Here is a 12,478-nt window from a genome sequence, read left to right on the forward strand (position 1 = left end):
GAAGTAGGTCAGAATTGCAAATTTAGGCCCATGGACACAGGTTTTCAAAGCTTTATTTCTCCAGCACCACCTTTATCCAGAAGGTGGTTCATAGCCCCCTGCAAATTGTAAACCAATATTGCTCTTTTAAATTTAATAGAAAGTCTTCTGCATTGTTTATGTATGTAAGTGCAGAAATTTAGGATTATTTTGGACCATCAACAAGGAAGTAGCTGGATTCTTTGACTTTCTTACGTTGTAATTTGCTTACTTGCCACCGATACAGGTGAGAAGGGCCAAACACATAATAGTGCATGAAGACTTTAACACACTAAGTTATGACTCTGACATTGCCCTAATACAACTAAGCTCTCCTCTGGAGTACAACTCGGCGGTGAGGCCAGTATGTCTCCCACACAGCACAGAGCCTCTATTTTCCTCGGAGATCTGTGCTGTGACCGGATGGGGAAGCATCAGTGCAGGTAAGCATATTTTTGTTGCATAAACATTAATGCCAGTTGTTATTTTTGAAAATAGGTCATGTAAATGATATCAAGCAGCATCCGCTTCAGCCCCTCTTCTTTCTAAAAGATAGAAACCATGTTTTATTTAGTTGTAATAGAGTAAATAGAGAACGTAAATAGAGAATATAAATAGAGAGTAAACAGAGAATAGAGTAAATAGAGCAAGTAAATAGAGAATGAGCTATTTAAAACTTTTCCTTCAGGGTAACTTAGATTATAAGTAGGCTAGATGAGCAGTCAACAAACCTTTACTGTAATGGGCCAGATAATAATCCTTCTAGGCTTTGCAGGTCATCTGGTCTCTATCACAACTATTTAAGTCTACCATTATAGCATAAAGCAGCCATTGGCAATATGTAACAGAATGGGTTCCAACAGAACTTAATTTATAAAATTTAAATTTCATTTAATGTGCATGTGTCATGAAATATCATTCTTTGGATTTTCTTCAACCACCTAAAAATGTACAAACCATTCTTATTTAATGGATTGTGCCCGTGTTTGGGGGTGGCACAGAATTTATCCACTGGCTGTCATGTGCTCACCCCTGGCTATGGTATAGAACTCTTAAAGGCTTAGTAAAACAGTGAAAGATCTGAATGGGTTGATATTTGTTTTGTGCTTCTTATACCATACAAGATCATTTTCTTTGTATATTTCCTTTCTATATGTCATTTATTTGGAATCTGTGAGCTTGAAGGAGGAGGGAATTTATATTTGACTGCTTACAGTGTTGATATTGACAGCTTACTGTGCTACCCGAAGCCAAATTGCACTTTCGTAAAAATCTTCACACCCAACAAATGAGGAGCTTTTATCATCCCCATTTTACAAATGGAGAGGTTGTAACCCAAAGATTTAAGTAACTTGCTGAGATCCCATAACTAATAAATATCAAATTGAGGATTTAAGATCAGTGTGGCTCAGCTTATAATCATTCCTTAATGGCTTCTCATTACACATACAATCAAATCTGAACTTCTTAGCCTAGCTTGGAAAGCTCTGTGTGATTGGGCCTCCCCACTTAACCTCTTCCACATAATTTCCCTCTATTTTTCTTGTGGTTAACCTTCAGATACCGTGGCCTTTCTTCTTTCTCTTAAACACCAAGCTTGCTCTGCTTTCTGAAGTTCCCCATTTTGTGTCCTCCTACTTGGAACACTCTTATTACAATCTTGTCACAGCTGCCTGCTCATTATTGCATTTTCAACCAAAATATCACTTCCTTTCGTGGCCCACATTGCTGCAGCAGGACGGGCCTCCCATCACATTCCGCACTACCTGGTTTTATCCTCTCACTGCATGTTAATGTAGTTGGCATGATTTTATGCAGTCATCTTCTACATCTAACCCACTAGACTGAGAACCTCTTGGAGGCAGATCTGTCTTGACTCCTCTCTCCCCAAGGCTAGAAGCATACATGGCATTCAGTAAATATTTCTTGGCTTACCAGCTTCAAAGCCCTTGAATAAATGTGCCTGCTCTCTAATACCTTTGACTTTTACCAATTCCATGACTACCAGGCAACTGAGAGGTAGTCTTATAAAAGACGAATTCATTCTTTCCAGCTAGGAGAGGAAATGAATCTTGATTTCTGGGATATGGTCAGTAACACTAAGGGAGATGGTCCCCAAGAAGAGGAGTTTTAGTATATTAAGAAGGATGCAAGATTTAGAGTTGAACTTAGGCTTGATGCTAGTTCTGTCCCATAAGAGCTGTGAGATCAAATTTTCAGAGGTCTGGCTTTTTCATATGTGAGATCAGTGTGATTAACCTGATCTCACGTATGAAAAATGTTGTTGTATTATTAGGTTGGAATAAAACTCTTTATAAATATTAAGATACTATATAAATGTAAAGTACTTGTTATTAATATTGCCCCAAAAGGTATAGGGCTATAAAATATTAAACTTAAAAAAATTGGTCATAAATCTAAAATGATAGGATGAGTCATGCAAAATACATGTTAACACAGGCCTGCCTAAGGATCAAATATGAAAAGAAATTATTCAGTGTTATCTTTAATTGGAGATGCGATTAGGCTTCAATGACAGTAGATGAAAAACAGGATTATGATTTTTGTTTATATTAGGAAATCATATAAGCATATTATTTGTAAGCAATTATATATTTATGTATATAAATATATAACCATATATATTTATAATTGTATAAGTTATATGTGACACCAATTCATATCATGCTGAATTTTTCTTCCTGAATTCTTATGCAGAAATATTTGATACACTAACATTTAAATTGAAAATAAGCTAGAAAAAAAGTGTTTCTGGTTTTATTCTCCTGCCAGTGGCCTCTCTTTACAAAAATGCCAAATTGGGAAATGAAGACATGTTACATGAAACACTTGTATTTTTTAAATTCAGAATTCTACATCAGCTCAGGCCAAACTGAATGACTTCAGCTATGTTGGTACAGAGCTACATCTGAACTTAAATACATTTCTAACAACACTTTCTGCTTACTTCATCATTGAGCTCTCTCTGAATGTTTCTTCATTAGATGGTGGCCTAGCAAGTCGCCTACAGCAGATTCAAGTGCATGTGTTAGAAAGAGAGGTCTGTGAACACACTTACTATTCTGCCCATCCAGGAGGGATCACAGAGAAGATGATCTGTGCTGGCTTTGCAGCATCTGGAGAGAAAGATTTCTGCCAGGTGAGAGGATTCTGGTTTTATACAGGAAGGTGGAAAATTGCCATCTGCTGAAGAGTTTCTATAGACAGGAGAAACCACTGCTGAAATCACCAACTTGTCACGTGCTTCAATATCATATCCCTGCATGAAGACCAGTGGGGCAACAGAAGTAATAAGTTAATTAATCCGAATTTGCTGAGATGTCAGAGAGTGGCTGGAAGCAGCTGTACAGCGAGAAAGGCCGGTGGGTTCATAGAGGAGCTGGTGAGAAGGGAGGAAATGGCAGAGCTTCTAAGCAGGCCTGAGCAAGGGAAGATGTGTTCAGGTATAAATAAGGCTTTGGGAAAAGGAATAACAAAGAAAGGTTCTAAACTTATGTGTCCTACTTATGACTTAAAAGTTTTATTGTTTTAAATTATCATTAATCTCTGTACTCTCACTTAATTTTCCACCACAACTTAAAATAATCACAAAGATGTCTATTGTACAAGCTTGATATTGGCAAGTTCATAATTAACTAAGAAAAAGAATATGAATGAACAGATTGTAGAATGCCAGCTTTAACCTTCACAAAGTCAATGGAAGAATGTGACTTTAGATATACATACAACCTAAGAGTTCCTAACACTCCGTGTGCCCACCTCCAATCCCTGGTTTGGATTTGGGGCTACCCAAGTAAGGGAAAGTTTGGGTCCATAGGGGAGCCCAAATTCTCCAGACTTATCACTCCTGCTGGTCTGGCGTAGAGAGGAAAGAAAGAATGAATCTTGTTTCTGCAGCTCTTTGATAGTTTTCCCCACCACTCAGTCAAGAAACATGCAGCAATAGATTTCACCTCCACGAGGGAGACACAACTGGGCATTAATCTAGGTGGATGTCCTTCCATGTGAAAACATGAGAGAGGCAATGAAGTCCCCTTTAACACTGAATATAAGTTTATTGTCATTAACGCCTTCCTTTTATAATGTCAAGCCTTGCTTAAATTCCGTTTGAATTTTGCATATCTTTATTTGCATTCCCCAGAAGCAGACCCTGAGATAAGGATTCTGGTACAATGGTCTGTTTTAGGAATCATAGATATCACCGGTAGGAAAGGGAGGAGATGGTACAGCGAAGGGAAGGGAGCCAATCTAGGATGCATTATTAAGCCATCTGCCATAGTGAGGGCCTAATGCTTAATCCTGCAGGAAACTCAGGGCAGTGATGCTAAATACACGTGGTGAATTTATCCATCTGAGGAGCGAGGGAGCTGGGATATTTATGTACTACTTTCCCTTGAGCCATAGTTTGAGGGCTGCTGTGGGAAATGGCTGTTAATCCGTCAGCATTTCCCATACTTTAGGGTTGCCTCCTGGGCGTAGTGGAGAGTGGGGAAGACCCCAGGCACAGAGTCAGGACATGGGCTGGAAGATGTGAGGAATACGGAAAGTGCACTCCTGCTGTCTGCTAGAGTACATAAATGTTATCTGATAAAAATCACAAAAGTACTCTGAATTAATGTGTTCATTCTTCCCCTCAGTCTATTGTAGGATTTGAGGGATGGCTTTTCTTTCTTCAACAAGAAAATCACAACTAATTATGTTGTCTTTTACATATTTGACAGCATCTAACATTACAAGGTGAGCTTATTTTGTGCGGAAAGAAAAGAACTAGAGACGGTCTTAGAAAGATCCATGTCACAGGTGACCTAAATATCATGATCTCAGTTGGCACTTATCTTTTCAGTTATATACAACTGTCACTTTGGCTGCAGCATGACCAAATGTACTGCCCATATATGGGAGGAAAACTGGAAGTTGAGATTTTAATAAATATGGCTAGCTTTCTATTACAAAGAACACTGAGTTACTAGAAGCGTGACTTTAGAAACTTGCTTTGATAAAATAGTCTCTAATACTTCTATCAGGTAATTGATTTTTATTCTCCTGTGTATACTTAGAGGTAATAGACCTGATAATGTGCTTTCTCATCCAGGAAGGTGGGAATAATAATATTGGAATGCAGAGACATGGGGTTTTCAGATACGCAACGTAGTATCCTGTTATTCTTTGCTAACTGGCTTTCAGATTTTTTATTCTAAGTTCTTTTTTAATTTTTAATTTTGTGGGTATATAGTAGGCATATATATTTATGGGGGACATGAGATTTTGATATGGGGATACAAGGAATAATCACATCAGGGTAAATTGGGTATCCATCACTTCAAGCATTTATAATTTGTGTTACAAACAATCCAATCATGTCGTTTTAGTGATTTTTAAATGCAGAATTAAATTATTATTGACTGTAGTTACCCTGTTGTGCTATCAAATACTATTTTTTTCCTTCTATTTTTTTGTACCCATTAATTATTCCCACTTCCCCTATACTCACCCACTACACTTCCCAGCCTCTGGTAATCATCCTTCTATACTCTATCCCCATGAGTTATGTTGTTTTGATTTTTAGCTCCTACAAATAAATGAGAACAGGTGAAGTTTGTCTTTCTGTGCCTGGCTTATTTAACTTCACATAATGACCTCCAGCTCCATACACATTGTTGCAAATGGTAGGATCTCAGTCTTTTGTATGGCTGAGTAGTACTCCATTGTGTATATGAACCACATTTTCTTTATCCATTCATCTGTTGATGGATACTTAGGCTGCTTCCAAATCTTGGTCATTGTGAATAGTGTTGCAATAGACATGGGAGTGCAGATAACTTTTCAATATCTTGATTTCCTTTCTTTTGGATATAGACCTAGGAGTGGGATTGCTAGATCAATGGTATTTGTATTATTTTTTTGAGGAATGTCCACACTATTCTGTATAGTGGTTGTACTAATTGACATTCTCATCAATAATGTACATGGGTTCCCTTTTTCTCCACCTCCCTATAAGCATTTGTTATTGCCTGTCTTTTGGATAAAAGCCATTTTAACTAGGGTGAGATGATAACTCATTGTAGTTTTGATTTGCATTTCTCTGATCAATGATGTTGAGCACCTTTTCATATACCTGTTTGCCATTTGTATGTCTTCTTTTGAGAAATATCTATTCAGATCTTTTGTCCATTTTAAAAATCAGATTATTAGATTTTTTCTATAGAGTTATTTGAGCTCCTTAAATATTCTGGTTATTAATCTCACATCAGATGGGTACTTTGCAGAAATTTTTCCCATTCTGTGAGTTGTCTCTTGGCTTTGTTTCCTTTGCAGTGCAGAAGATTTTTAACATGATATGATCTTATGTGTCCATTTTTGCTTTGGTTACCTGTGCTTCTGGGGTATTACTAAAGAAATCTTTGTCCAGTCCAGAATCCTGGAAAGTTTCCTCAATGTTGTTTTTTATTAATTTTATAGTTTGAGGTCTTAGATTTGAGTCTTTAATCCATTTTGCTTTGACTTTTGCAAATGGTTAGGAATAGGGAACTACTTTCATTCTTCTGTATAAGGACATCCAATTTTCCCAGCACCATTTATCAAAGTGACTGTCCTTTCCCCAATGTATTTTTTTTTGCACCTTTGTCAAAAATGAGTTCAATGTAGATGTATGGATTTTTTTTCTGGGTTTTCTATTCTGTTCCATTGTTCTATGAGTCTGTTTTTATGCCAGTACTGTGCTGTTTTGGTTACTATAGCTTTGTAATATAATTTGAAGTCAGGTAATGTGATCATTCCAATTCTGTTCTTTTTGCTCAGGATTGCTTGGCTGTTCTGAGTCTTTTGTGGTTCCATATACATTTTATGATTATTTTTCTATTTCTGTGAAAAATGTCATTGGTATTTTTTCTAACTTCTTTTCATCTACAAAGTCATAGATCTCTATCTTCACAGAATAATATATGTCCTCAGCCACATTGATTTGCCTTCTAGCCTTCCAACTGACCATATCTTGCCTTAGAGCCTAAGCCCAGATATATCTTTTGCATAAAATGTTGTTCCTCCAGGTTTTTGGAAAGCTGGCTCCTTCTCATCCTTTATGCATCAGCTCAAATGTTATTGAAACTGTATACACATACATGCACATGTAAGCAAACATATAACTACCTTTATTCTTTACCATTCACTCTGAGTATTTCCTTTATAGCTACTATTAGCATCTTATTTGTTTATACTCTGTCTTACTCGGTATGTCTGGCTCACAGTAGGCATTGAATAATTTTTTAATAAAAAATATTCATTTGTGGCCAGGTGCAGTGGCTTACACCTGTAATCCCAGCACTTTGGGAGGCCAAGGCAGGCGGATCATGAGGTCAGGAGATTGAGACCATCCTGGCCAACATGGTGAAACCCTGTCTCTACTGAAAATACAAAAAATTAGCCGGGCTTGACGGTGCGTGTCTGTAGTCCCAGCTACTCGGGAGGCTAAGGCAGGAAAATCGCTTGAAACCAGGAGGCGGAGCTTGCAGTGAGCCGAGATCACACCACTGCACTCCAGCCTGGGAGACAGAGCAAGACTGTCTCACCAAAAAAAAAAAAAAAAAAAAAAAAAAAAAAATTCATTTGTTTGCTGAATATTTACTATGGACTGGACCATATGATAGGCACTGGCAAAAAGAGATAAATTGAACAGGTTCCCTGTATCATGGAATGTTTGTAATTGCCTGAAAAATGATGTATTGGCTATGCATTGGTACTGAAAAAAATCAATGATTTAAAATAAAACACTTGACTGGATACATCAGACCATTGTCCAACTGGAAACAACTGGAAGGGGGTTTTAAGTATAATTGTTATGTGAAAAAATTAGGCCCAGAGGAAAGGTTAATTGTTCTACATTGCAGACTAGCAACTGTATCTCTTTTTTCCCTACTTAAGGTTTCTTCTGTTAAATTCTTTATATAAAGTAGATATTTCAAATATGTACCAGCAATTTAAGTGCTATCAAATATGTACACAATTTATCTTACAAGAAGACAAATGAAGGACTTAGTTTGGTCCTAAATACATTTGTGTTCATCCACTTCCTGCAAAAGACCTGATTAAAAATTGGAAAGCCTACCCTAAAACGATGAAAATCCTATGTATTAAGGCTTGGTTTGATACAACTGGTTTATAAAATTTCACCGTAAATTAAGCAAACATTTATTTAGCATGTGTTAGTGCTGGATATTGTGGTAGGTTTCCTAGGGTACAAAGTTGAATCAGATGCAGTGCTTACCCTCAAATGGGGCACATGTTGTAAATAGAGACATAAACAAGGGCATGTATTTGGTGCTGCCATTGATTTTCACATTGAACCTCAAGAGACATGTAGAAGATGTTAGTGCTAATTAATAGATAAATGTGTGTGATGTACATATTTTGGTTCCCTTAATAACAATACCACTGTTTGTTTTCTTCAAAATCTCTTTCTGCTTATAATTTGTCAATTTAAACAATGCAAATATTGAGAGAAATATTCAAGAGAGACGCTTCCATCTACGAGAGCTTCTTAGTGCTTGTGGGTAGTATTTTTGCCTTTTGAAATGTGTTTCATCATGACCAAATTAGCCATATCTAAGAGAGTACAAAAAATTAACTATAAGTTAAATTTCCATGTGTCTTTCCTTGAATTCAGTAATTATGTAAGCCAGATACTAGAGCAGTTTAAGGTAGTTCCATTAATGAACATTTATCAATTTGGTGGAAGGGAAAGAGCACTGAACTTTGGCAGGTGACATGGACTCAGATTTTACTGCCGCTACTACCTATGTGTGTGAAATGGGACAGGTCACTTATTTCTCTAATTGTAACTTTTCACATCTAATATCCTAGTAAGTTAAATTAGCTTGGCCCTTAAAATCTTCGAAATTGTGTAACTTTGGTATCTGCAGGTAAGACAAAATAAAATTGGAATACTAGAATTAGAATGAATACATTTTAATAGATTTAAGTCAGCCTTTAACTTTTCTTCACCTCACCACCAACACCCTAATTTCTCTGTGTATGTCATAACTCTACTCTTTGATCTGATTAGATTGTGTCAAGAGTGACCAGTGATAGGGAAAACACTACATATAGAGGTTACCACCCAATGACCCTAACCTGATTTCCTTAAAAAAATTTAAAAAAAGAAAAAAACAGGCAGCACATTTCTTGTGATGGATCCATCTGAGCCACTGTGCAGTTTTCTGATTAAATTTTTATTTTAAAAAGATGCTTGAAATCTTAAATATTACAGTTTTACTAATTGATATAATTTAAAGACTATCTCCCTCCGATGGGGCTGGGAAGATTTAGTAATGTAATTGTTTTCTTTTTATGTGAACTAAGCTTTATCTTCACCCTGGAATCAAATTACCATCTGATTGTTCATAAATTTTGTTTCCTTTTGCAAAACAGTGAATAGATAGTATGTAAAGATGGAAATTGACAAAACAAATCTTTAAGGAATTAAACACATTACAAATACATTATTGGTCAATCTTGTTCTAAAAACTGAAAGCAGGAGCTTCAGATTAAAGCAGTTTTCTAAAACATGTTTTATCGGTGTTTCAGGGAGACTCTGGTGGGCCACTAGTATGTAGACATGAAAATGGTCCCTTTGTCCTCTATGGCATTGTCAGCTGGGGAGCTGGCTGTGTCCAGCCATGGAAGCCGGGTGTATTTGCCAGAGTGATGATCTTCTTGGACTGGATCCAATCAAAAATCAATGGTAAATTGTTTTCAAATGTTATTAAAACAATAACCTCTTTCTTTAGAGTGGGTTTGGGAACAGTGAGTGTGGTATAAATTAGCATGAAAGAGAAAACCATAGAGTAGAATTTCATTTAGTTACTAAACACACTAAAATGCAAGATTCTGCAAAATAAGTTCTCCCATGTGTAGAGTTAAACTGACTTTTCCTTAGGCTGCTTTAATCCTGGATTTGTTTCTTTTTTGTTTCTTTTGATAGTGGCTGCTTTGGTGCCCACTATATTTTGTTCTCAGGCTTTCATCTTTATTTTTAACATGTTCTCCCCAAATACAGGTCCTGCTTCACTTCAGACAAATAATAAATGCAAAACCTTAAAACAACAATTGCCACCACCCACACCTTCACCAGAGAGTGCATCTTGGCCAGGTAATAAATGTTTACATTATCCCATTAATACTTTCAGCCAGAATTTGGCAAAAAGCATTGTCTGTCTAGCTTTGCTAAATTTTCTATGGAACACTATAACCTCTGTGTTTTCCTTCTGGTTGGTAGTTTTAGCTGAAAGTGGGGAGAGTTGTTATTAAGATTGTTGGAGATCATTCCTACCCCAAAGCTAGACCTGTTGCAGATTTTTAAAAAAATCTTGTGGTTGTGAACCAGTGCTTGAATATTGGAGAATTACATAGAATTATTTTAAGCTCTGAATCTGAATAAAAGTCCTTCTATATGCAAGTATCTTGCCTAGGTAAAGACCCTGGGTATGAGATGACCAAGACTAGCGTCAGCATTAGTATTTCTCTTCATTCTTCCACAGTTGCCACTCTCTGTTTGATAAAAGAGGATTTTGATTTTTAGTCAAAACTAACAGCAATGGAGGATTTGAAATCTCTAATAGACTTGTAGGAAGATGGAAGTTCTATTTTATTATCACTCTTGGTTTCCAAATGGTCAGTCTTTCTTTTGTTGCCCACATCTTCCCCAATACATTCAACCCCAGTAAACAACTAGTAAGAGTTTAAAGAAAATGTAAGATATAGAAGGTAGAATTGCAAGAGTGATGACTTTGAGTAGAAGAAAGAAGATGAGATCTAGTACCCAAAAGGAAGGGATGGTCTTAGATAGGAGCAAAGTACATATCATCTATAGTTAACTGATGGAAGGCAGGATCTTGAGGCACCGGTGCAGGTATGAGGTGTTTGGGTATAGATGGAGATTGGAGCCTGTGGAATTTCTCTTCTGATTGCTTCTTTTTCTTAGCAGATGAACAAAAAGAAGAGGTTGTTCAAGAAAGTTTGATTTTTAAGAGAAAAAAGGATGACATATTTCTCGAGAAAATGACATAGTGAACTAGAAAGATATAGTAGGATTGCTGGGTAGCATAAAGGCCCCCGAGATGAATGATCATAAATTGAGAGAGCAAAATGCCCCCAGTTAGCTTAGTTGTATGTTTTCCTCTGGATGCACTGAGGTAGATGCAGAGTAGGTAGAGGGTAGACTTAATCAAAGTGGAGTATCCCCAAGTATGTGAAGGGTATAAGGGAATTCAGAGTGTATGTGAAAAAGTGGTTAAAATGATGGATCATTGGAATTTAGGATGGGTAAGGAGTGAAATAAGGATGACAGATTTGTTTGGGACAAAAATAAGGTGGTAGGATAGATAAATTATGAGTCACAAAAGGCGGAAGGAGTATTAAGGGAGGCTGAAAAGATGGAAGGTTGTGGTTGGAGAAAATGGTTCCTGAAACCGAGATTACAGAAGGCTTGGAGTTATTGCTACTGATCAAGTGTCTAGGGGCTGACCATAAGGATAAGTGGCTGAGGTCAGGTGGAATACAAGATCACTGGAGGAAAATTGAGGAGCTGGGAAACTTCAGTGCTGGAATCATCATGTATATAGTGATTGAAATCAGAAAGAATTATGACAGGAAAAGTGTTGGAGAAAATGACCGCTAAAATCTTCCAGGAATGAGGAGTGGACCCAGGACAATTTGTCTGGCAACATGAGTCAAAGAGTCAAAGCTGGGGATACATAGAGTTAGGTTAAAAGTAAATCTGGACTTGGGATTGAGACAGAGAGCAGACTTGGGTCCAAGATCCTATAAACTATTGATTTCAATGGACTGAGTTAAATGAATGAATTCAGTGAGTGCCTAAATAGGTTAATCCATGTAAGGCATTTATAACAGGAAGGGTCTGACCTGAGATAAGGGTCCATAAATGGTGGTGACAGTGCCATCTAATGTATTTTTTGAATGACCTTATTCAGGCCATTAGAAAATGAACATTGTTAAAATGTAAAGAAAATGTTTCTCTTTTAAATATGTTCAGAAATGGTTATGCATGCCAAAGAACTTTGAAAGTTTTATATACGGAAAGGTGTTGCTTTGTTTTTATTCTATGATTATTTTCGGAGACAAAATGTTAGGACCATGCCATATTTAACACCCACCCACTCCTGCTACTAACTTTTTACACTAGGGAATTAATGAATCTTAGCAATGGTTTCTTTCAATTGTTACTCCCATTTATAAAAAGTCTTGACTTGTTGGTAATTCATGGCTGTATGTGATTTCCGGTCAGATTTTTCACAGAGGATTCATATAGAGAGGGAGAAAAACTAAAAAGATTAGAAAGACAGGCTGAGGCCAGACTCTGAAAGATCTTGCAAGCTGAACTACTTTAGTTGCTTTCAGCAGGAAAACAATTTGATTTTTTTTGTTT

At 36.8% G+C, this 12,478-nt stretch overlaps 2 protein-coding genes across 4 annotated transcripts in view; one reads left to right on the forward strand and one right to left on the reverse strand.

Annotated features, from left to right (window-relative positions):
• The window catches only part of OVCH1 (ovochymase 1), a 71,954-nt gene that overhangs the window by 32,807 nt on the left and 26,669 nt on the right, over positions 1 to 12,478 (forward strand). The window contains exons 18-21 of the mRNA XM_063593132.1: positions 266 to 461; positions 3,024 to 3,178; positions 9,619 to 9,775; positions 10,091 to 10,183. Of these exons, the coding sequence (XP_063449202.1) occupies positions 266 to 461; positions 3,024 to 3,178; positions 9,619 to 9,775; positions 10,091 to 10,183 (601 nt within the window). The remainder of the gene's footprint in view (positions 1 to 265; positions 462 to 3,023; positions 3,179 to 9,618; positions 9,776 to 10,090; positions 10,184 to 12,478) is intronic.
• Positions 1 to 12,478, reverse strand: part of LOC130540669 (uncharacterized) — a 104,666-nt gene that overhangs the window by 22,256 nt on the left and 69,932 nt on the right. Inside the window, exons 2-3 of one of the 3 annotated variants that reach the window (XR_008954660.1) lie at positions 3,098 to 3,236; positions 38 to 563 (exon numbers count right to left, since the gene is read on the reverse strand). The exons of 1 other annotated variant lie outside the window; for it this stretch is intronic. The gene's annotated coding sequence lies outside the window, so the exon portion shown is untranslated. Of the gene's footprint in view, positions 1 to 37; positions 564 to 3,097; positions 3,299 to 12,478 lie in introns of those variants that run through there. One more of the 3 variants, XR_008954659.1, reaches the window with a different exon arrangement.

Source organism: Pan paniscus, chromosome 10, assembly GCF_029289425.2.
Source record: "Pan paniscus chromosome 10, NHGRI_mPanPan1-v2.0_pri, whole genome shotgun sequence".
In the NCBI taxonomy this organism is placed as follows: Eukaryota; Metazoa; Chordata; class Mammalia; order Primates; family Hominidae; genus Pan; species Pan paniscus.